The sequence below is a fragment of the Ursus maritimus genome, unplaced genomic scaffold (genome assembly GCF_017311325.1).
Source record: "Ursus maritimus isolate PB19 unplaced genomic scaffold, ASM1731132v1 scaffold_28, whole genome shotgun sequence".
Classification (NCBI taxonomy): Eukaryota; Metazoa; Chordata; class Mammalia; order Carnivora; family Ursidae; genus Ursus; species Ursus maritimus.
This window is the reverse complement of record NW_024425341.1, coordinates 1,527,895-1,551,742: the sequence shown is the minus strand read 5'-3', so window position 1 is coordinate 1,551,742 and position 23,848 is coordinate 1,527,895. Positions and strand designations below refer to the sequence as shown.

The 23,848-nt window shown below is 45.1% G+C and overlaps 1 protein-coding gene across 2 annotated transcripts in view; it reads left to right on the top strand.

Moving 5' to 3' along the window:
• The first annotated feature begins 8,176 nt into the window (after positions 1-8,176).
• Positions 8,177-23,848, top strand: part of HGSNAT (heparan-alpha-glucosaminide N-acetyltransferase) — a 44,964-nt gene continuing 29,292 nt past the window's right edge. For both annotated transcript variants that reach the window (XM_040643199.1, XM_040643198.1), the window contains exons 1-2: positions 8,177-8,260; positions 23,592-23,707. In XM_040643199.1, coding sequence (XP_040499133.1) covers positions 23,624-23,707 — 84 coding nt within the window. In that variant the 5' untranslated portion in view covers positions 8,177-8,260; positions 23,592-23,623. The remainder of the gene's footprint in view (positions 8,261-23,591; positions 23,708-23,848) is intronic.

Sequence of the window (23,848 nt, the reverse complement as noted above, 5' to 3'; positions counted from 1 at the left end):
CTTCCAGCTTGTCTTCTGGGGGAGGGGCCTGCCTCACTGTTTCTCAGGCAGCCCTGCTTGGGCGGAGTTGCCCCACCCACTATCAGGAGGCTGGGCTCCGTGGAAACTGGTTTTTTGGGCTTTTGTTCTCTGGCAGCTTTTCGTGCCTTTTTGGAGGGTCAGACCAAGGAAAACGATGCACCCACACCTCTGTCCCAGGGCAGAGAAATCACAGTCTGCTCTTCTCCAAACCCTCCAGAATACAGTCTCCCTTTCTGAACCCGCTGCTGAAATCTGCAGCCTCCCACGGGTGTGCACACCCCCAGTGACCCTCCCAGCGGTAGACTCAGGGCCCCCGCCTGTCTCTGCCCCCTGTGTTTCCAAAACCGCCGGTGGTCCGGGTCCACGCAGGCAGTGGCAAGGGCCCCAGTCTGGGTGCACCCCCTGCAGCTCCTGGATCCTGTTTGAGCACCCTTATCAGGCCCTTCCCGCCACCCCTACTGCCCTGCAAGTGATTGCCAGTCCCCTGGCTGGCCCAGGAGGCTTTTGAGCTCCGGTGTTATATCATTTTCCAGGGCCAGCTTATGGCGGCTCCCTCTCCCCCGTTTATCTTCTGATATCTGCCCGCAAAATCACAACTCTGTCCGGCATACATTGTGACCACAGATTTTCTGCTTGTAGAGATCCAGATACATATTCTTACAGCTCAGGCTGATTTCGTGGGTGTTCAGAATGGTTTGGTAGATATCCAGCTCAATTCAGGGTACCCGTTCAAACGGGGCCCCTACTCCTCCACCATCTTGCCCCAACTCCAATGGGCACTTGAAACATATACACTTTTATTTTCGATTATTTGTCAATTTACCTCAAGCTGAAAAAGAATCCAGAACATTTTCATCCCCTCAAAAAGAAATGCCACACCCATTAGCTATAATCCCCTATCCTCCCATTCCCCTCAACCTCTACCCTTAAGCAACCACTAAGACATTTGTATGTCTTCTTTGGAGAAATGCCTATTCAAGTTCTTAGCCCATTTTAAAATTGTATTGCTTGTTTTGTTGTTGTTGAGTTGTAGGAGTTCTTTATATATACTGGATATCAGTCCCTTACCAGACATATGATTTGCAAATATTTTCTCCCATTCCATGGTTGCTTTTTCACTATTGGTCATGTCCTTTGATGCAAAAACTTTTTTTTTAAAGATTTTATTTATTTATTTGACAGAGATAGAGACAGCCATCGAGAGAGGGAACACAAGCAGGGGGAATGGGAGAGGAAGAAGCAGGCTCCCAGCCGAGGAGCCTGATGTGGGGCTCCATCCCACAACGCCGGGATCACGCCCTGAGCTGATGGCAGACGCTTAACCGCTGTGCCACCCAGGCGCCCCTGATGCAAAAACTTTTTAATTTTGATGAAGTTCAATTTATCTTTTTTGTTGTTGTTGTCTTTGCTTTTGGTGACATACCTAAGAACTCACTGCTGAATGTAATGTCATGAAGCTATTCCCCCATATTTTCTTCTAAGAATTTTATACTTTTAGCTCTTACATTTAGGTCTTGGATCCATTTTGAGTTAACTTTTGTAGACAGTGTAAGAAAGGGCCCAACTTCTAGGGTTTTTTTGCATGTAGATATCCAATTTCCCCAACATCATTTGTTGAAAACGTTGTTTTTTCCCATGTTGAAAATTATTTGACCATATATGTAAGTTGATTCTGGGCTTTCTATTCCATGTAATTGGTCTAGATCTCTGTCTTTATGCCAGTACCATACTGTTTTGATCATGTAGCTTTGTAGTTTTGAAATCCAGAAATGTGAAACTGCCAACTTTGTTCTTTTTTTCAAGATTGTTTTGGCTATTTGGTGTCCCTTATGATCCCATCTAAATTTTCGATGGCCTTTACTATTTTGCAAAAAAAATACCATTGGGATTTTGATAGACATTGAGTTCAATCTGTAGATGACCTTGGGTAGCATTGATTTCTTAATAATATTGCCTTCCAATCCATGAACAGGGCTCATTATGGCCTTGATTTGCATTTTCCTGATGACTAATGATTTTGAGCATTTTTTTGTGGGTATTCACTGGCTATTTGTATATTTTTCTTGGAGAAATATCTATTCAGACCCTTTCCCCCATTTTTTTCTTTGCCCATTTTAAATTCAGTTGTTTGGTTGTGTTGTTGAGTTGTAGTTCTTTATATATTTTGTACACAAGTCCCTTATCAGATATATTATTTGCAAATATTTTCTCACATTTGATCAGTTGTCTTTTTATTTTCTTGAAAGTAGGGAACCCAACACAGGGCTCAATCCCAGGACCCTGGGATCATGACTTAAGCCGAAGGCAATGCTTTAACTGACTGAGCCACCCAGGTGCCCCAAAAGTGTCTTTTTTTTTTTTTTTAAAGATTTTATTTATTTGAGAGAGAGGGAGAGGGAGAGTGAGCATGAGCAGGGGGGGAGGGGCAGAGTGAGAAGGAAAACAGACTCCCCCAGAGCAGAGAGCCTGACATGGGGCTCAATCCTAGGATCAGGACCTGAGCCAAGGGAAGATGCTTAACTGACTAAGCTACCCAGGCACCATGAAAGTGTCTTTTGAAACACAAAAGCTTTAATTTGATGAAGTCCAATTGATCTGTATTTTTCTTTTGTTGCTCATGCTTTTGTTGACCTAAGAATCAATGATCAAATCCAAGTTCATAAAGACTTATCCTTATGTTTTCTTCTAAAGGTTTTATAATTTCTGATTTAACATTAAAATCCTTGATCCATTTTTGTTTAATTTTTGTATATGGTGTAAAGTAAGGGTCCAGCTTCCTTCTTTTGCATTTGGCCATCTAGTTGTCCCGTACCATTGTATTGTATTGACGTGTCTATGCTTTATACTCCTTTGACTCTTCCGCTCACTGCAGTCTGATCTTTGCTGCTACCCCTACCCCTGCTGTTACCAGGTCACTAATGACCTGGGAGCTAAACTGAGTGGATAATTTTCAGTCCTTTCCTTCTTGAAATACCTCTTGACTTCTGTGATATCACAACCTCCTAGACTTCTTCCTACCATTCTGGCTTCTTCTTCCTAGTCTCTGCCCATCCCAAGTGTTCCTGAAGGTTCTATTCTTAGCCCAACACACATTATCTGGATGATCTCATCCTCTTCCATGGCTTCACTTGCCATCTCTGTACCGATTTTTTCCAAATACTTAATTCTTTACATCAATTTTATTTGCAAATCATATGTCTGATAAGGGAAGGTTAATCCAGTATATATAAAGAACCCCTATAACTCAGCAATAACAATACAACCATCCAATTTAAAAATGAGAGACTGATACACATTTCTCCAAAGAAGAACATTTCAAACTCAACATTTCAACATTTCCCAAATAACCTTTTTCTCCAAATCCGCTTCTTCAGTATTTCCTACATCTATAAATGGCATGCTATCCATCGGATTTCCCAAGGCAGAAATCTGGTTTGTATGTAATAAAATGCAACCATTTTAAGTGTACATCTCAATGAATTTTTTTAAAGGTTTTATTTATTTATTTATTTGAAAGAAAGAGAGAGAGAGCACATAGGAGTGGGGGGAGGGGCAGAGGGAGAGGAAGAAGCAGACTCCCCACTGAGCAGGGAGCCTGACTCAGGCTCCATCCCAGGACTCTGGGATCATGACCTGAGCTGAAGGCAGATGAGTAACCGACTGAGACACCCAGGTGCCCCCCTTTTCTTTTTCTTAACAGTGTCTTTAGCTTTTAAAAAATTTTTTTTAGGGTCTTTAATTTTTAAAAAATGGTTTATGTACTATTTAAGAAATCTTTCACCCAACATCTAACTGGTTCTTCTTTTAATAAACACTATACAGAGGGGAAAAAAAGAAAAGAAAAAGAAATCTTTGCCTAATCCATGGTCATAAATATTTTCTCCTATAAGTCTTCTGTATTTTCTCCAGAAGTTTTATAGTTTCAGCATTTATGTTTAGGTCTTTCATCTATTTTTTTATTTGTTTTGTGGCTTCGTTTGTTTGTTTGTTTTGTATGTGGTATGAGGTAAGGGTCAAGGTGAATCATATAATTGTAGCATTATTTGTTGAAAAGAATATGCTTTCCCCTATTAAATTCCTTTGGCAATGTGGTGAAAACCAAGTTGCGTGTGTTTATTTCTAGGCTCTCTATCCTATTCCACTGAAAACACACTATCTTTTTTTTTTTTAAAGATTTTATTTATTTATTTGTCAGAGAGAGAGAGAGAGGGACAGAGAGAGTACAAGCAAGGGGCTCAGCAGAGGGAGAGGGAGAAGCAGGCTCCCCGCTGAACAGGGAGCCTAATGTGGGACTCGATCCGCGGACCTGAGCGGAAGGCAGACAGTTAACCGGCTGAGCCACTCAGCCATCCCCAAAACAGACTGTCTTGATTACTATAGCTTTATAATCTTGAAATCAGATAATGCAATTCCTGCAACTTTGTTCTTTTTCAGAATAATTCTGGCTATTCTAGGCCCTTTGCATTTCCATATACATTTTGGAATCATTTGTCAATTTCTTCACACATGCAAAAAAAAAAATCTAAAAAATAACCTGCTGGAATTTTGATTGGGATTGATTTGGAGAGAATTGGCATCTTAACAGCAATGATTCTTTTAATGTATGAAGATGGTATTTCTCTCCAGCTAGTTAGGTCTTCTTTAACTTTCCTCATCAATATTTATAGTTTTCAATGTTCAAGTCTTCAGTTTTATTAAATTTACTGCTATGTAGTCATTTAAAAAACTCTATTGTAAATCCTATTTAAAAATGTCAAGCTCCAATTGTTTATGTCTGGAATATAAACATAGAGTTTTGTATATCGACTTTGAGTTCTGTGACCTTGCTAAATTCACTTAAGCTTTCTAGTAACTTTTTTTTTTTTGTATTTGTAGATTCCTTAAGATTTTCCACATATACAATCATGCCATCTCTGAGTAAATATAATGTGTAAGTTTTTAATTTCTTTTTCTTGCCTTAATGCACTGATTAGGAACTCCAGGACAATGCTGAGTAGAAATGGTGAGGGCAGACAATCTTGTCTTGTTCACGATCCTAGGAGGAAAGCATTCAGTCTCCCCAAGTGTCCAGTTAGCCCTAAGTTTTTCATAGATGCCCTTTATCAGACTGAAGAGATTCCCTTCTATTCCTAGTTTGCTGAGAATTGACTAGGTATTGAATTTTGTCCAGTGGTTTTGTTTTGGTCTTTTTCCTGCACGTGTTCATTGCGTGTGGCCACAGGGCTTGCTTTGGACAGTGAAATGTGAATGCAAGTCACAGACATCTCCTTACGGAAGGAGCTTTAAGAGCCAGTGGGGGATTTGCGGCATTATGTTCCCACTGCTGCAGGAGTGGTGGAAGCTGCTGTTGGACTGAAGCATCGGGCATAAATGTGAGCAAGAAATGAACTTCCGTTGAGATAAGCCAAGAGATTTAGGGGCTGTTTATTAGGGCATCATAGCCTAACAGAGAAGGTTCTTGCCCTCAGGACAAACTTTTTGCCTACATGGAGCTTACATTCTAATGCAAGAGAAACACATAAACAAATGCACATTCTAATGTCAGATAGAGAAGAAAACAGAGCAGATACAGTGAGATACAGGGATAGAGGAAGTTTTAGCTTTAGATTAAGGTAATGGGGAAGGCCACCTTGAAAAGCTAACAGTTGAGCTGAGACCTGAGTGAAGTGAGGGAGGGAGCCGTGAGGTATCTGGTGGAAGGGTGTTCCAGGTGGACAGCCAAGCACTGCTCTAAGACAGGAACTCCCGACTCTCCTGGCCATGGAGGATTGGGACAAAGCTGAAAGTGCCGTCCTCAAGGAGAGGAGAGAGAAGGATATATCTACCCTGTGGCCCCTGTGGCCCATTCTGGTTCTGTGGGGACAGAAGCAGCTGTTGGACAGTAGACAACTTGTTGGCAATGGCCTTGCCAGATGGCTTAGACACCACTGTCCCTTGAGTCTTGAGATTCTGAACAGTGGGACAAAGAAGAAAGAGGGAGTAACTGAACATTTTCCTGACGTTCAGACATAGACACTTGTCTTCTCTGAGAAAGAGGATGTGACTGACCTTTGTGAGACAGTCCATGACCATTATTTTCCTGAAAGTTATTCTCCACCTTAAAACTCATCAACAGCTTGCTATGGTCCTTAGGACGAAGCCCAAACTCAGTTCTTTTTTTTTTTTTTTTTATCTTTTATCTTTTTTATTTTTGTGAGACAGAGAGAGAAAGAGAGAGAACAAGCAGGGGGAGGGGAAGGGGCAGAGGGAGAAGCAGGCTCCCAGCTGAGCAGGGAGCCCAGTGCAGGACACATGCGGGACCAGATTCCAGGACTCCGGGATCATGACCTGAGTCGAAGGCAGCCACTTAACTGACTGACCCACCCAACTCAATTCTATTGACTAGCTCTGTCCCAGAATTCCGCTTCAGTTACACTGGGTTCCCACGCTGGGCCCTGCTTTATCTGAGCCTGTGCAAAGGCTGTTCCTTCTATTAGGAACTCCCCCCCCCCCTTTTTTCCCAAGATTTTATATTTGACAGAGAGAGACACAGCGAGAGAGAGGGAACACAAGAAGGGGGAGTGGGAGAGGGAGAAGCAGGCTCCCTGCTGAGCAGGGAGCTGGATCCCAGGACCCTGGGATCATGACCTGAGCAGACGCTTAACCACTGAGCCACCCAGGTGCCCCAGGAACACTGCCTCCCTTGGCCTGGCTAACATCCCTCAAACTTGGTTTAAGTGTCAGTCTTCCTGGGAGTCTTTCCAGACCAGCTTAGGTGCTTCTGTCAAATGCTATCTTAGCATCTTGTTCTACCAACATAGCACTCACCATACTTATTGTAGCTTTAAAACATTGTCAGGTAATTCAGACACACAGGGAAGTATAAAAAATAATTTGGGGGGGGGCGCCTGGGTGGCTCAGTCGGTTAAACCACCGCCTTTGGCTCAGATCATGATCGCTCACTGTATCGGGCTCCCTGTTCAGCGGGGAGCCTGCTTCTCCTTCTCCTTCTGCCTGCCAATCCCCCTGCATGTGCTCTCTCTCTGACAAACATATAAAATCTTTAAAAAAGGTAATATAGGGGTCACCCATATGCCTATCACCCTAGTTAAGCAATGAAACATTGCCAGCCGAAGCCCACTGCGATGACATCTTGCTCCCTCCCTACTCCCAACCATTACTTGAATTTAGTGTCTATCTTTCCGTATCTGTCTATAGTTTTATTACATATGCATATATACTTAAACAACATACAGTACTGTTTTTCTGGCTTTACACTTTACGTATAAGTTATCACAAAGGGATTTGTGCAAATTGCCTTTTGCCCTCAGCTTTATTTTTGTGACTCATCCATGTTGATACACATAGATCATTTCTACAGCTGTATATATTCTACCACAATTTACCCATTTTCTCCACTGATAGACATTTAGAGTGTTTACAGGTTTTTGAAATTCGAAAGCACTCCGCTGCGAGCATTATCGAACGTGTCTCCTCCGTACGACAGTTTCCCCGGGTATATAGGAGTGCAACTGCGGAGTCATCGTGCCCGCGCGCCTCTAACTTTGCATCCGAGACTGACAAAGAGCATCAAACTGGTGGTACCCCATGGCGGCTTTGGAGGCGCATCTGTCCCTCTGGAGGGTGAACGCCTGGCGGGGCTGGGACTCTGCCTGTCTTGCTTACCATGGCATTTCCAGAACTGGGGCCAGGGGACGCTAACGCCCGTTTGTATGGTGAATGACAGGACCCAGGAATTGAGCAGAATGTTGCTCAGGGGAGTGGCCACAGACTGGGGCGCCGCGGCCGCTGGCCTGCAGGACCAAAGAGCACTGCGTGCTGGGAGCGCACCTCGGCTCCTTCCCGTGCTCGGGTCAGCGGGCGCAGGGAGCTGGCGGCCCCGCCCGACGCGGGGGCAGGCCCGCGACCCTCCCCCGCCAGCGGCCCCGCCCCCGGCTCCGGCTTTGCCCCCGCCCCCTCGGTGAGTCAGGCGGCGGCGGTGGTGACGGCAGCCGGGAGGGAGGCGATGACGGGCGCGCGGCCGCGTGGCGCGGAGAAGCGCCGGGCCCGGGAGCGCGGCGGCGGCGGCAGAGGAGCGGCGGCCGAGGCGGCGGCGGCGGCGGGCGGCATGAGCGGGGCGCCGGGCGTTGGGCTGGCCGGGCGCTGGCCGCGCTGCTGTTGGCCGCGTCGGTGCTGAGCGCCGCGCTGCTGGCCCCCGGCGGTTCTCCGGAGCGCGGTGCCGAGGCCGCCCCGCCGCGAGGTGAGTGCGGACCCCGCGCCGCGGCGGCCCCTCCCGCCGCCCGTTCCGCTGGGGGGCGCGGCCAGCTGAGGGGCCGCGCGACTGTCCCCTCCCCCGGGGCGACGCGCCGCCCCCTCCCGGCTGGGGCCCCGCCGCGGGCGAGCGCTCGGAATAAAGCGGGTCTCCGGAACTAGTTTTTGTTTCCTCTGCGTTGTAGGGAGCGCCCTCGGGCCGGGAGTCTTTCGGTGTCGGCACGTTTGCCCGCTGTCGCAGACACGGCGCGGGTTAGCCTCGCGGGCTCGGGGGACTAGTGCTGTGGAGGGGCCCGACCCCTTCGTCCAAAAAGCACCCACCCGAACGGGAAACACCCACCCGAACGGGAGGGCCGCGGGCCGCGGAGAGAGCCGCCGAGCGGGACAGCCCCGCGCCCACGCCCGCCCGCACGCCCCGAGGCTGCCGCGCATCTAGGTCTCCAGGCGACTCTTGTTTTACAGCGGAGAGCCTTTGAGGGGGAGACCTGTTACTCCCCAAATGCGAAGCTAAATAAGAGACGGACGGGCCGAGAAAGGGGCGTTTCCGACGTGCAGCCCTCGCCTAGCTTACTGTTTGCGGGGACTTCTGCGCAAACGAAGTCCGCTCCGCGAAGGGGACGCACGACTTGGCGCGTGGCCGGCTGCGCTGGGGGAAGCTGGAGCGCGGGCCGCTGCCCGGCCGGGCCGCCGTGGTTGCGGGGCTCGCAGCGCTGCAGCCCCGGGCCGCGGCTGGGCGGGGAAAAGCCACCCGCCGCGCTGGCCTGCAACTCGCTAGTAAACGTCCGACCTAGAATAAGAACTCCGCTAGCGGCGGCGCGGGGACGGTGTGGATCGCAGGCGCTGGTTGTCGGAACTCGAAGCCCCGTCTCAAGCGCCCTTAGGCACATTTCACGGCTAGGGTGATGCGAGGGACAGTTGAGGCCTGGGTTTGCTGGCGCCCTGCGGTTTGCTGGGAAGCCACGAAACAAGATTTTTGGCCTGGGAGGGGCAGCGTGGGGTATTTTTGCTGGGGGTGATTCTACTGCCGACTGGGGGTGTCGGCACTCAGCTCCTCTAGTGTTTTCCTAATTTGCGTGGTCTCCCAACTCCCCGGGGGAAATGGTGAAAAATACTCCCCTAGAACCCCCGAAACGGGAATCCCACGGCCCCAGGAGATGATAGTCCCCAGCTCCTCCCCAGGGGATGCTTTGTTCAGGGATTATGGGGTCAGTCAACTGCAGCAAACCCTATTTGATCAGGGTTTGGGGAAAGGTCTGCCTGTCCCCTGCCTCTCTTCCCCACCTCCTCCCATCCCGTTTTCTGTATCAGAATAAGGGGGGTTTCGGCGTCAGTGCGTGTACTTCAGACTGTCCCTCCTCCCTGGCCAGAATCTTGTAGGGCAAAGACTAAATGAATTTTGAAAAACCATCTTAGCGGATTACATTTTGTATTACTGCCTCCCCCACTCCTGACTCTGTCCCCTCTACTCCCCTTTTATATTGGAGGAAACGGACCCTAAGAGGTTACGTCATCAGGCCAATCTTAAGTTGTCAGGGACAGATCTCGTGCAATGCCTTTTTTTTGTACTTTAGCACCATTTAATAGCGGTAATTATTTTAGGACAGAGGTGATTTGTAAGTAGTAATTCTGTGGAGTTAGGGAGAACATATTAATATTCTTAAGTGATCCACTCCAGAACCTTCAGGGAGCTGTGTTGAGAGGACAGCTAGGCTTTACTGCCACCTGGAGTTCAGGTTTGGGCTGGACAACTTCCTACTAAGAACTCCATCTTCCTATGGTTTGAGGACTCAAGTTTACTTAGAAAGAAAAAATAATAGACAATGTCTTTAAAAATTTGTCCTGCAAAGGTACTCATGAACAGAGAGCTAGGCCCAGAAATTAAATTTTTGGAAACAAAATAAAAGTCTGATATACAAACAGCACAGTTACTCGGGCACTATTGAAAGGTGACTTTATTGAGAAAATTGGTTTTTTTTGGATATAATGCTCCTTGAGTGTTGCCCTGGTATTTCTAAGGTCATCAGTATCAGAAGTTGGCGGCTTTTTCTTGAAACTGAGCATCAAGTTCAATTTAGATGTCATAGTGGATAGCCTGGGAGTTGTATCCTTGTGGTGACTATTAAGACCTGTTAAAGTCTGAAATTCGTTTGGAAATTGAAGAACCCTACTCTACCCACTACTGAAGACTCAGGAATATGAATAAAAGCATTAGTTACTCCAACTATGAAGGGATGATGATATGTAAACAATTACAGAGGAAAAGGTCAATGGATAGTGACTATAAATTTGAAAATGAAAACTATCAAAACTGAACAAGGGAAACTAAAGAGAACTATTTGAAAACATGGCGTGACACGTATCTGTGACAGGTATGACAAAGGATTTAACATCTGTGCTGTGTAAAGAAATGATACAAATCCTAAAAGAACCTCAAGACTGAACGGGCGTTAAATAACAAAAACTCAGCAGGGTAAATGTAAAGATCAAATTGGCTTTATTCAGTAATTCATGAATCGGCCAGTATCCCATCTAGCGAATAGAAGGAGCTCCCTCAAGCTGCAGAGAAAGAAAGGTTTTATTTTTTTTATTTTTTTTAATATTCTATTTTATTTATTTGACAGAGACAGCCAGCGAGAAAGGGAACACAAGCAGGGGGAGTGGGAGAGGAAGAAGCAGGCTCCCAGCTGAGCAGGGAGCCCCGTGCAGGGCTCGATGCGGGGCTCGATGCGGGGCTCGATGCGGGGCTCGATCCCCGGACCCTGGGATCATGACCCGAGCCGAAGGCAGACGCTTAACGACTGAGCCACCCAGGCGCCCCTGAGAAAGAAAGGTTTTAAAAGGCAGAGAGGGAGAGGAAAAAAGGAAATTATTAGCAAAGAATGCATTTGAGGCCAGGATGCTCTCCTAGGGGTAATGGAAGGGGTCCATCAGTACATTACCTTCTGGTGCTGACGGTCAAGTTCCAGGTCGCCTGGTTAAAGGTCGCTTTTCTGAGAGGTGAAGGTGCAGTTAGGTTAGGTATTAAGTCTTGATGGGGTGTAGCATAAGTGACTTTATTTGGGGCCTCCTGTCTCCTCTTTAACAATCTCCACCTTTCGATCACACTCAGCTTAACTGAGAGGTGTGATCAAAGTGTAAGGCTCTACCCCCACTCTCAGCTCTGTAGTTCTCAGAGCTTTATATGCAAGTTTGTGATCTTCGTGTGGTATCCATAGGTCATGTTGTTTTGATTTGTTTTTTGGGGGGTTTTAAAGATTATTTATTTATTTATTTATTTGCCGAGAGCACAAGCAGGGGGAGTGGCGAGGGAGAGGGAGAAGCAGGCTCCCCGCTGATCAGGGAGCCCTGATGATGAGCCGGGGCTCAACCCCAGGACCCTGGGATCATGACCCGAGCCAAAGGCAGCCCCTTAGCCGACTGAGCCACCCAGGCACCCCTGTTTTGTTTTAATCTTTGTGGGATTCATAGGCCACAATTTCAAGGTTTACTGTCTTTCAGTCGGTCATTCTTTGTTGCTTTCTGATGTTTCTATATAAGGAGATCATTTGCATGGTGGTTAGTGGCTGCAAAGATGTACTGAGAGCTTTTGAGAGAATCTAACACACCAGGGAGACTACTACAGTTATTACAAGCAGGCTAATTCCCAATGTCTGGAGTGCATTTCAGAGCCACTTGGGTCCCCAAGACCCAAACCAATCAAAAATATCAAAATCAACTAAGTCAAAAAAAGACCTGTTGAAGGAGTCACCTCTGGAAGCCAGGCGGCTTGCTCCGTGATCCTCTGCCTGAGTTTCAGCTTCCCCAGAAGTGTTAGTGCAGGTGCAGCAGGTGGTTTTGGCCGTAGTTCAGAGATCTCTTTTTTTGGCTTAAATATAACCAAGGGCTCTCCTATTATTAAGAACAACTTTGGACGGAGAGTCTAAGGATCTTCATTGGGCAGCTATTGTCTTAGCACTGGATTTTGCAATATCTTTAAGCGTTAAGGAGAGGTTTCTGATCATATCCTCGTTGACATGTACTCCTAACCAGTGAAGTATGGTCCTACCAGAGGAAGTGAGTTAGAGTCATGAATGCCTCCTGGTAATTCCTTTCTGACTGGACAGTGCAAATCCTGGAGAGTGGACCAATGAGGTGTCTTAGTTCATTTGGCCTTAGTTCTTTTTTTTTTTCCCCAAGATTTTATTTATTTATTTGACACACAGAGATAGCAAGAGAGAGCATGAGCAGGGGGTGGGGAGAGGGAAAGACAGAGGGAGAAGCAGGCTCCCTGCTGAGCAAGGAGCCCAACCTAGGGCTCGATCCCAGGACCCTGGGATCATGACCTAAACTGAAAGCGGATGCTTAACGACTAAGCCACCCAGGCTCCCCTGGCCTTAGTTCTTAGCCCCACAATTCGATAGACTAAGAGGCATTCATAGTGGTAACCACCACCGACAAGGACAAACTCTTTGGGGGCACAGATCACTTCCTGCTATGGTGGTGTGGTTAAGGGATTCATTCTCAGGAATCATTTGTATTTGCCTGTTCAAGCCAAAGGGTCAGCGAGGTTTCCTCTTAGCCTAAAATAAACAGTTGTTCTAAGTTCCAGAAGTTACCCACCTTAGCAGTGGCCTGTGAGTTACAGATGATGGCATTATCTTCCTAGGCCAGTGCCAGAGTAAAGGACAGAAAAGGAGGAAGAAAGAGTTCCATGTTTAAAGTATGCAGTCTCGATCGGGCATCTTGGGAGGAAGCCCGCTGCTTGATGTCAGCTCCTTCTCTTCCTATTCAGTTTCGTTGGGAGGGCGCTAGTGCTCGTATAGGACCCCATGTCGGGTGGAGCCTTCTTCACAGCGAGATGCATTTCCGGGGCTTACGTCCCTGAAGTCTGGCTGCTGCCTGGGTGGTAAGGAGGACGTGGAGTCCCTGCCATGAGATTCAAGGGCAGTCTTTGTTCTTGGTGATTCCAATCAGAAGGCTGGGAGAAAATTGCAAACTAGTTTGGAGAGTTGGAGCCAAATTTTTGAGGAAACTAGAATAATTCAGGATCCAGTCCAATTTATAATAGAACCTCAAAGACAGTTAACAGGATTAGAATCTAATACAGACAAAGGGGTAAACATTTCTTCTCTCTACAATTACCCTCATTTTTAATAGTAAAACTAATTTGTTTGCATTAAACTTTGCCTGATTATTTTCTTAAGTGCAGCCAGAATAGTGATTGACCATATAAGCTCTTTATTTTTAAAAGTTGGTTATAGCTTTTTTTCTCTCTTTTTAAGAAAATATTTATTTCTAAGTAAGCTGTACACCCCCCATGTTTTAATAAAACCACTGTTTTTGCACTGAAGATGACTCAAGAATTCTTTCTTGGCTGTTGGCTCCGGGATCCCAACATTTCACAGCAACCTTAGTTCTTTAAAGCTGTTTGGTCATACCTGAGTCTATTCATATCTCTCTCAAATATGACATGCTGGTCAAAGCTTTAATAGTATAGCCAAGGTTTCAGTGGTGTCTGTTTACAAGGATCAGACTCATCGAATCTCTGTAAATAACTATATGGCCATGAAAAGAATACCCAAGAGCTTTCCAATTCTGGAGGAATTAGGTAGGGAGAGAAAGTAAATGTTTCATCTTTGTTTGCAAAGGTATATCTTGTCAATTTGTTGATACCTTAACAGAAAAGAGAAAAAGGTCTCTTAAAATCTGGAAAAGCAAAATGTGAGAGAACCGGCAGAGTTTTAAACAAGAAGTCATAAAAATTAATAATCCTCCTCCTCGGTTCATTCAGTCCCATGTTATAAATTCTTGTCCTACTTGAATACTGTTTTTCCACTAGTTCTGGAAATTCTTTTCTTTCTTTTTTTTTAAAGATTTATTTATTTATTTTAGAGAGAGAGAGATTGTGTGTGAGTAGGGGGAGGGGCAGAGGGAGAGAGAGAGAGAATTCCAAGCAGACTCCCCAATGAGCATGGAGCCTGACGTGGGGCTCAATCTCATGACCCTGAGATCATGACTTGAGCTGAAACCAGGAGTCGGATGCTCAACTGACTAAGCCACCCAGTCCCCCCCTCCACTTTTGTTTAAAAGATTTATTTTAGAGTGAGAGAAAGAGCGCACACATGTGTGCATGAGTTGGGGGAGGGGCAGAGGGAGGGATTCTCAAGCCGACTCAACCTGAGAGCAGAGCCCAATGAGGGGCTCAGTCCCATGACCAATGAGGTCATGACCTGAAGTGAGCTGAAACCAAGAGTCTGATGCTTAACTGAGCCACCCAGGCGCCCAATAGTTCTGGAAATTTTTACCCAGTTCAGTTGCATGATCTGAAAGTTATCAGAAACCCCTCTTCTAGAGTACTTGTCAGATTCTTTTCCATGAATTTCTCTGAAGATGAAACACATTTGCAGGAAGCTTTTGTAAAAGCATCTGAGTAAAAACAATAACTCTCTGTAAATGACAGAAGACTTAAAAATGCCTTTTGTTAAAAATCTGATAAAAGTTCATTACAATGGAATTGACAAAGAAATTTGGTTATTTTCGTGAATACATACTCAGATAATAACTAGAATTACAGGTGTTAACATTATATCAATACCTATTCAATCTTCAGGAATTTCATACAGTTTCTGGAACACTTATATTAACATATATCCATGCAAATATAATCTAAGAAGGTTTAGCATCCTGTTTGACAACGCTTCCCATGTAATTTAACATACCAGGTAAGCCTATTAAGTTTAACATCTTCCCTTTTATAAGGAGAACAAATCGTTTGAGATATTCCAAGGGACCGTCTGGAAAACCCAAGGCTAGTTCAAGGTCAAAGTCAAAAAGACTTCATTTAGAATTTGGTTTTGGGGAGGTTTGTTAAAAGTATCAAAAAGTTTGGATACTTCATTAGATAGGGTCATAGGTCACTGTGAAATAATACTTAGTTATCCATTTCACCAAGTAGCAAAGACTTCATAGGCAAATACAGAAAGTCAAACAGTTATACAAAGCTGTACCTATTTTAATACTGAAAAGACTCTGGGTTTTTTTTCTAACTAAAAACCTGATAAACACAAAACAGAATTTTTGTTTTCTAGGCAGATTATATTAAAGGTGAAGAAAACCCTTTGGTTATAATTTATTAAGAGCAGACCAATAACCTAAAAGAACTCTGTCCTTTTAATGGAGAGAAAAACCAAATTCTAATTTTGCACAGTGTACTTTTGATATTTAAACTCATTTTTAGGAGCTCCTGGCTGGCTTAGTCAGTAGAGCATGTGACTCTTGATCTTGGGGTCATGAGTTGGAGTCCCACATTGGCATAGAGATTACTTTAAAAAAATGGGGGGTGCCTGGGTGGCTCAGTTGGTTGGGCATCTGCCTTCAGCTCAGGTCATGATCCTGGGGTCTTGGGATCAAGTCCCGTCCTGGGGTCTTGGGATCAAGTCCCGCATCGGGATCCTTGCTCAGCGGGGAGTCTGCTTCTCCCTCTGCCTGCCATTCCCCCTGCTCGCGCTCTGTCTCTCTCTCTATCTCTGTCAAATAAACAAATAAAATCTTAAACCCCAAAACCTCACTACATCTGAAACTAATGATGTACTGTATGTTGGCTAATTGAGTTTAAACCCCTGAGTTTTAGATCAATTCATTTTCATCTTAGCCTGACTACACATTAAAGTTCCTTTTCAAAGATTCCCTTCTTTTTTACCATCAGATTTTGTCCTGTGTATTCCCTATGTCCTATGTATTCTTTTTAAAGAAAAACCACCCTGATTTTAGGACAGGTTTCCTTTTTTTTTTTCCCTCAACAAAAATACATTTCCATTCCTCATACCTTTTCATGAAGGCACACATGCTACTTTTCTTGCATATGGAAATATCTCCCTTATTATCTCCTGTAGCTTTAATCCTGCATGTTAATTAGGATCCTTTAGGAACTTTAAGAAGTAAGTAATTGTGAACTATCTTTTACAGTAGCATTCTGTGAGTTGTCATATAACCGGGACATGGGATGCAAGAGCACCTGGCCCTGGGGGTCCCAGACAGACCAGGTTCTGCCACTCAGCAGCGACAGAATCCATAGGCAGAGAGACGAGTGGTGTTGAAACAAGAAAGGGATTTATTTCAGTGAGGCCAACACTGGGACAATAGCGGGCTAGTGTCTCGAAGACTGTCTCCCTGGGGCGCCTGAGTGGGTCAGTGGGTTGGGAGTCTGCCTTTGGCTCAGGTCATGGTCCCAGGACCCTGGGATCAAGCCCCACATTGGGCTCCTTGCTCAGCAGGGAGCCTGCTTCTCTCTCTCCCTCTGCCTGCAGCTCTGCCTGAGTGTGCTCTCTCTCTCTCTCTCTCTCTCAAATAAATAAATAAATAAAATTAAAAAAAAAAAAAAAGACTGTCTCCAAAGTGCTGAAAATAACTTCCAGGTGTATAGAAGGAAAATATGGGGCAAAGGTCGGTGGGTGCACACAGCTGGGCAGTGAGGGTCTGGTCGACCACTGCCTTAGAGTCAATCAAGGGTGGTGTCTTGCTGGCTCTGGGCCGTCCTTATTGCTTGAGGGGGATGTTGCAGAGGATGCCTTGCCCTCAGGGTTCCCCCCCACCCCCCAGCCAAGAGACAAGCTGGAAAGAAGAACCCAACAGAAAGTTTGAGGTCAAAATGGAGGCAGTTGAAGTCCTCTTTCAGGCAGACTTACAAATGTTATGACTTCTAGAAATGTGCTTTTTTCATAGAAAATTTCTCAGGGTGGCATGAAGCATGTTTACTAACAGGCTCAAATATCTTCAGTTCTGTAAAAGGAAGCAAAAGTGGTCAAGCCTATATTCAGTAGTTAATGTTCCAGCATTTTATCTTATTTGGAAATGATCTGGATATTCAGTGAATTCAACTTAATTTAGCAAAACTTTAAGGTTTCAAGGTTACCAAAAAGATTGGGGAAACTATTTTAAATAGTTCACATAAAAATTTTTTTACGTCATTATATCTATTCAATTTACTTGTTCTTATCAATTATGGTTAGAATACCCATAAAACATCATGATTCAAAAATGACAGACAGCCACTGTCCCTTGTTGACAAATTTAGTAACAGACAATATGAACATATTTGATGAGTAAACCTGGCTAGGATAAAAGTGTCATATTTAATGTAGAAAACTCTAAAGACATACCTATTTTAATTAAACCAACAATCTTTAATACCGAATGTCTTCCCAGATCATATGAACCTGAAAAAGCATTTGAATTAGTTTCTATTATATTTCTGAGATTTAGAAATACTTAATTTATAAACCAATTAAATAGACCTCTTTACAAATTAATTTTAGCAATTTAGCAATTTTCCAGAGGTAGAGAATGCCACCCATCTACACACATACACACACATAGACAGACAGACAGACATTAATGTATAAGCAGAAACCTGGTAGTTATTATTGTAAAATTTTTACCATGACAGATATGATAATGCAGAACTCACTAGTTTACAAAAGAACAGTTGAATCCTCACTTTTTCTGGCCGATGGAGTAAGTGCAAAAGGTTTTTTAAACAATTTTTTAGAGAGAGAGTGAGAGGCAGAGAGGGCATGAGCGGGAGGGAGGAGCAGAAGGAGCGGGAGAAGCAGGCTCCCAGGCGACGCGGGGCCCAGTCCCAGGACCCTGGGGTGCTGGCCTGAGCTGAAGGTACTGCTCAACGGAGCCACCCAGGTGCCTCTCATGTTTTGCGTTTTAATTTTAGTTTCCCCTTGGCTCTTTAAAGGAATAATGCAGCAGTTTCTCAGAAAATCCCTGAGTCTTGTCAACTCTGAGAGGAGCGCATACGGGGGTCCCTCCTTTGAAGGTAGATATGGGGATGCCTGGAAGATCATTGCCTTGGTTGACTTTGTTCATGGTCACGTGAAGTTACTTCAGAGAGAGGATAACTAGAATGAGCACTCAGGTGAAGGAGGATGGGGGAGCAACAGGGATCACATGAGTTCTATAGCCTTTTGTTGTAGGTACCTCTTCTGTTTTTAATTTTTCATTAGTCTTTTACGATAAATTTTTCAGTGGGGCTATTTTGCGATTTTGAAACCTTTCGGAGGCTTCTGCATTCCAATTAAAATTATGTATCACATTCTGTTTAATTTGGGAATCCTTACCTTTAACTGCACTTCTTAAATGAGCTGATCTAATTGGAACATTACTCAAAATGGCCACTGTAATTCTAGCTTGTCGTTCGTAAGCTTTTGCCATTTTTGTAGATATTTATGGCTTTTGGGACCACAGTTCTTAGACATAAAATAAACGTGCCAGATGGTAGCACACTTCATTCTTTAGAAATTAAGGATCCCGTCTTTATCTTTATTATTATTTATTATTTATTTTTTAGCTTAGCCTTTGAGTTTCTCAGAGCCAGATTAATACCTAAGAGGGATGTGCTGTGGGGGTAGGGTTGTGTGCTGTTTCACGGTGTATGTCATTGCACATGCACAGAATTTTTCTTGAGGTTGGCAGGTGACCTAGTGTCAACCCTACTGGTTCTGTGACCCGTCTGTCCTAACACGGGTGTGTTTGGACTAAGTGGTGAGCACTCCAACAGCTCTTAAATGCTTGACTCGTACTTAACCAATTTTTGTGGCTTTTTTGGCCTCCCCGATTCCCATGAACAGTTAACCTTTCCATCATGTGCGTATTCGCAGAAACCAGTAGTAGTATCTGAGGAACTGAAACTGTAGACATCAGCCGTAACCAAAGAACTGAGGGTTGGGGAAAGTGTTGAACCAGCAAACCTCAAAGAATGGGGCCTGCATGCAGACTGATTCCAAACAAATGGGAACAGCAGCTGCTCCCGACATGGACTCTGGGAAAGGATTCCCAAAGGAGAGCAGTGGACTAAAATGCCAGCACTTTCCAGTGTGGAATCTGAGAACAGAACCGAAAGCTGGGCTTTGGAAGTTTCTGTGGAATGGCCAGTAAAAGGCCCTGTGTGTACCCCCTGCAGTCCCCGTGGAGTCTTGGGCTGGGAAAAGGGCTGAACCAGCAGACCCCAACAGATGGGGATTGCAGATTGGGGGCTCCCCATGGTGGGGAACAGTGCACTGCTACCAACTGTTCCCACGTGGATCTTGGAACGGGATTGAGGACTGGGGTTTTCCACTCAAAAAGCCTGGATTTGTGGACTGAAGAGCCAGTTAGTTCGAGGGCTTGATGCAGAACGTGGAGCACAGAACCAAGAGAGAACTCACCCTCAGCGCTCGGACATGGTGAGCAAGACGGTGAACTCAGAGTGTTTGTGGGGTACCATGCCTGTGTTTCTCATGTTCCCCAAAGCCGTCGGAAGTCTCCTTCAGTACCACTGCTGCCACCAAATCTGTTAAATAACAAAAAGACAGCTGTGTAGGGGCGCCTGGGTGGCCAGTCGTTAAGCATCTGCCTTCCGCTCAGGGTGTGATCCCAGTGCTCTGGGATCGAGCCCCACATCGGGCTCCTCCACTGGGAGCCTGCTTCTTCCTCTCCCACTCCCCCTGCTTGTGTTCCCTCTCTCGCTGGTTGTCTTTCTCTCTGTCAAATAAAATCTTAAAACAAAGAGACAGCTGTGTAAATTCAAAAGATCAAATTGGCTTTATTCAACAATGCACGAAGTGGGCAGCATCCCACCTAGCAAACAGTGTAGAGAGGAGCTTCATTGAGCAGCAGAAAAGGAAAGGTTTTTAAAGGCAGAGAGGGAGAGGAAAAAGGAAATTATTCACAAAAATTTGCACTGTTTTCAGCACAGTGACCCTCCTAGGGGGAAGCAGAAAGGGCTATCAGCAGATTAGCTCCTGATGCTGACCAGGAAGTTCCAGGTTGCCTGGTTGAAGGCCCCATTTCTGGAAGAAGCTGAAGCCGCAGTTAGGGTAGGTATTAAGTCTGGGTGGGCTTTAGCATAAGTGACTCCATTCTGGGCCTGCTGTCTCCTTTTTAATGGGGGTTAAGTGGTTAAATAAATGAACATTCCAACAATTCACATGAAAAGAAAGTACTGATGGTAAACATTTGGAAAACATTTTCAAACTTGCCAATCATTACTTCAAAACTAAAACAATAAGGAAATTATATTTTCTATACATCAGGCTCAAAAGTGAGGAAAAAAGTGAAAGACTAAAAATCACTGGCCCAGCTTCTAGGGAACAGATCTGTCTACCTTCAGGAGACTGGCCTCAGAGGTCAGGTGCTGGTCAGACTGGCTGCATTGTAAGTCCTGGTGGCTGGTTGGTGACTCGAGGCAAGTTGTTTGACCTCTCCAGGCCTCAGATTCCTCGTCCAGAAAGTGGAGACCTCAGTAGCTATTTCATAGGGCTGTTGGGGCCTGGTGCACATTGAAGTGTATGATCTGTGTCACCTGGGAGTGCACAGTCTCCGCAGTTGTCACCATAAATCACTGCTAAACTGGAGAGGCATTTGGCAGTGCATAGCCAAAGCTATTGAAAAAGCTATAAAATTTCACTCCTGGAAGTTAAGGAACTATGTCAAAAGGAGAACGTGTTAATTTTCAGATGTATATAGCATAATTTCTTAAAATAGGAAGAAAGAGGAAATGGGAAGAAATTGGAAATGAAGTTACGTGAACAAAGCAGAAACAACTGGGGAAAATATTTAACCATATGTTCCCGACCCCGATGAAGCTGTGCGTCGGCCGCGTGTGGCCTGACGTTAGAAGTCTCACGTGTTCAGCTTTTACTTCGTTTCTGATTCTGCGCCAACCATGTTACATGTATTATCAACCGTAGCCTTCCCAGCGGTCCTGTGAAGTGCACACTACTATGACTTGTGACACTGGGATTTCTGTGAAGAAATTTCTATTTGGTCTCCCCCCCCACCTGCCCCGATTCTTGCACAGGACTTCTCCTCCTGGGAATTTCCTCGGTGGGGGCCAAGGTGTCTTTGTTATGTTAATGAGGTGACCTTCCGCACTGCTCCTGAGGATGGGGCTGGTTGCCCGGAGACCCAACCCTGTGATTGGAGGGTTGGAGCTCTTAGCCCCACAAGGAGCTTCTGGGGAGGGTTGGAAGGCCTTGAATCGGCACTAATGACCGATGATTTAATCAATTGCCTATGTAATGAAGCCTCCATAAAAACTCATAGGATGGGGTTCAGAGAGCTTCTGGGTTGGTGAGCAATTGGAGATTTGGGGAGAGTGGTGGCCTGGGAGGGGACATGGCAGCTCTGTGCCCTTTCCCCTTCTCTCGCCTTATGCGTCTCTTCCATCTGGCTGTTCCTGAGTTGTATCATTTTATAATGTACCAGCAGTCTACTAGTAAAATGTCGCTCTGAGTTCTGTGAACTGCGCTAGCAAATTAATCAAAACTGAGGAGGGGGTTGTGGGAACCTCCGGTCTCTAACCGGTTGGGCAGAAGCATGGGTGTAACCTGCGCTGGTGACTGGCGTCTGAAGGCGGTGGCGGGCTTGTGGGACTGAGCCCCCCCTGTCTGTGGGATCTGACACTGTCTCCAGGTAGTGGGTGTCAGAATTGAGTAGAATTGTAGGATGCCCAGCTGCCGTCTGAGAATTGCTTGGTTGTGTGGGAACCTTCGCCCGACAATAGAAGCTGCGTGCAGAACCTCTAGACTTTTAATTTATTGGTGAGGAAACAGACAGGGTGGGATTCAAATTCACGTCGGTGTAACTTGGGAGTCCCGACACTTAACCCGCCATGTTTTATCCCTGGTCCCAAACACTGCTTCTACTAGAAGAAGCTCTTCAGAAGGATGACAAAGAACAGAGAAAGTGATGGGTGTAACTTTATTTAGTCTAGAGGGGGAAAAGATTTTCAGTAGATTATTAAGAGTTATATATTATTAGGGTGCCTGGGTGGTGCAGTTGGTTAAGTGTCCAATTCTTGGTTTTGGGTCAGGTCATGTTCTCAGAGTCCTGGGATTGAGCCCCACATCTGGCTCCCTGTGCTCAGTGTGGGGTCTGCTTGAGATTCTCTTTCTCTCTCTGACTTCCACTCATGCTCTCTCTCTCTAAGATAAATAAATAAATCTAAAAAAAGAGAATTGTATATTGTGGGTTTTGTGTTTATGGAGAGCTGAATAAGGGTAAATTCAGGTAAACTTTAAAATGAGGGATTTAGATTGGGTACAGTGAAGAATTTCCTGAATTAACCAAATAACTGTTCACATGAGTTTCTGGGGCGCCCTGAAGGAAGATTTCATATTACAAAATAAAAGAGGCTACATTAGGGGCGCCTGGGTGGCTCAGTTGATTAAGTGTCTGCTTTCAGCTCAGGTCATGATCCCAGGGTCCTGGGATCCAGCCCTCTGTCAGGCTCTCTGCTCAGTGGGAAATCTGCTTCTCCCTCTTAAAAAAAAAAAAAAAAAAAAAAGAGGCTAGATTATTACCTTTCTCATTGTGTTATTAAATATTTTTTTTTCTCTCTCTCTTTTTTGACCTAGAAGCTAGAGGGCATATTAATTTCTCTCTCATATAATAGTATAAATGTGGAGGTTGGTTTAAATGAAACATTTTGCTTTCACTTTAGCTAATAGTAGTTCTCTTTGCCTACCAAGTTGGCAGGTGAAATTTAGAATGTTCATGGTCGTGGTCTTTAGGTCATCCTAAGAGCATCTAGTAAAGTGGTGAGCTCTAAGCCTTGGGAATACAGAGCAGTGGGTCTTTCTCCCTTCAGACTGAAGCTCATCTTCTCTTCTTACTTCAAATCTGCTGTAGAAACCAGAAGGAGAATCAGAAGTCAAACCCAAGTGATATAAGGCAGAGCTTCTCAACTTTAAAGGGTGTGCAAATCACTGCAGAGCCCTGCTAAGCGGGCATCCTGTCATCTCCCGAGCTGCACTTGGAGTGGAGTAACATAGTCCAGGAAAGTTTGGGCTTTGGAACCACACAAACTGGGTTTACACAGTGATTTTGCAGAACTCTGGCCGTGCACAGTGATCAAATCCATGCGAGCCTTAATTTCTTCATCTACAAAATGGAGAAAATACCAGCTCATGAGATTGGCATATTGTCAAATGGAAGAGATGTGAAACTAGTAAAGTCAGTGCCCCTCATACTTTAGCATGTGGTGAACATGGTCCATTTACACACGGGATGTGGATGGTGTTAACTGAATCCTCGTCTGTAGTAGAGGCATGTGTGCAAAAGGGCACCTGTGTGTGTGTGTGTGTGTGCACACGCGCACACGCCTATGTGTGCGTAGTTGTTCAGTTGTGTGTTCACAAAGTAAGGGACGAGAGACCCCAGAGCCTCCGAGTACAGGCATTTGAGAAGCACGCCTGTGAAGCCACTGTTCACACAGGTGCACTTTGTCTCTAACGTGTCTTTCAGGTGCTTTTTCTGCTTTTTTTAAACTTTTTTTCCCTAATTCTTACCAGACTTAGATAAAAAAAAGCATGTAGACCTGAAGATGGACCAGGCCTTGCTGCTCATCCATAATGAACTACGTGGAACAAACCTGACTGTCTTCTGGAATTCTGAACGCTGTTATCACGTAGGTATCATGTTCACGCTCACAACTTTGTTTGCTCTGGGTCTCTTTGGAATGATCCTTAATGCTCTCATACCTGAAGCCCTTTACATGTTCACTTCAGTTTTCTAGGTCAGGTAACAAATAGGCTGTAGAAAGAATCAG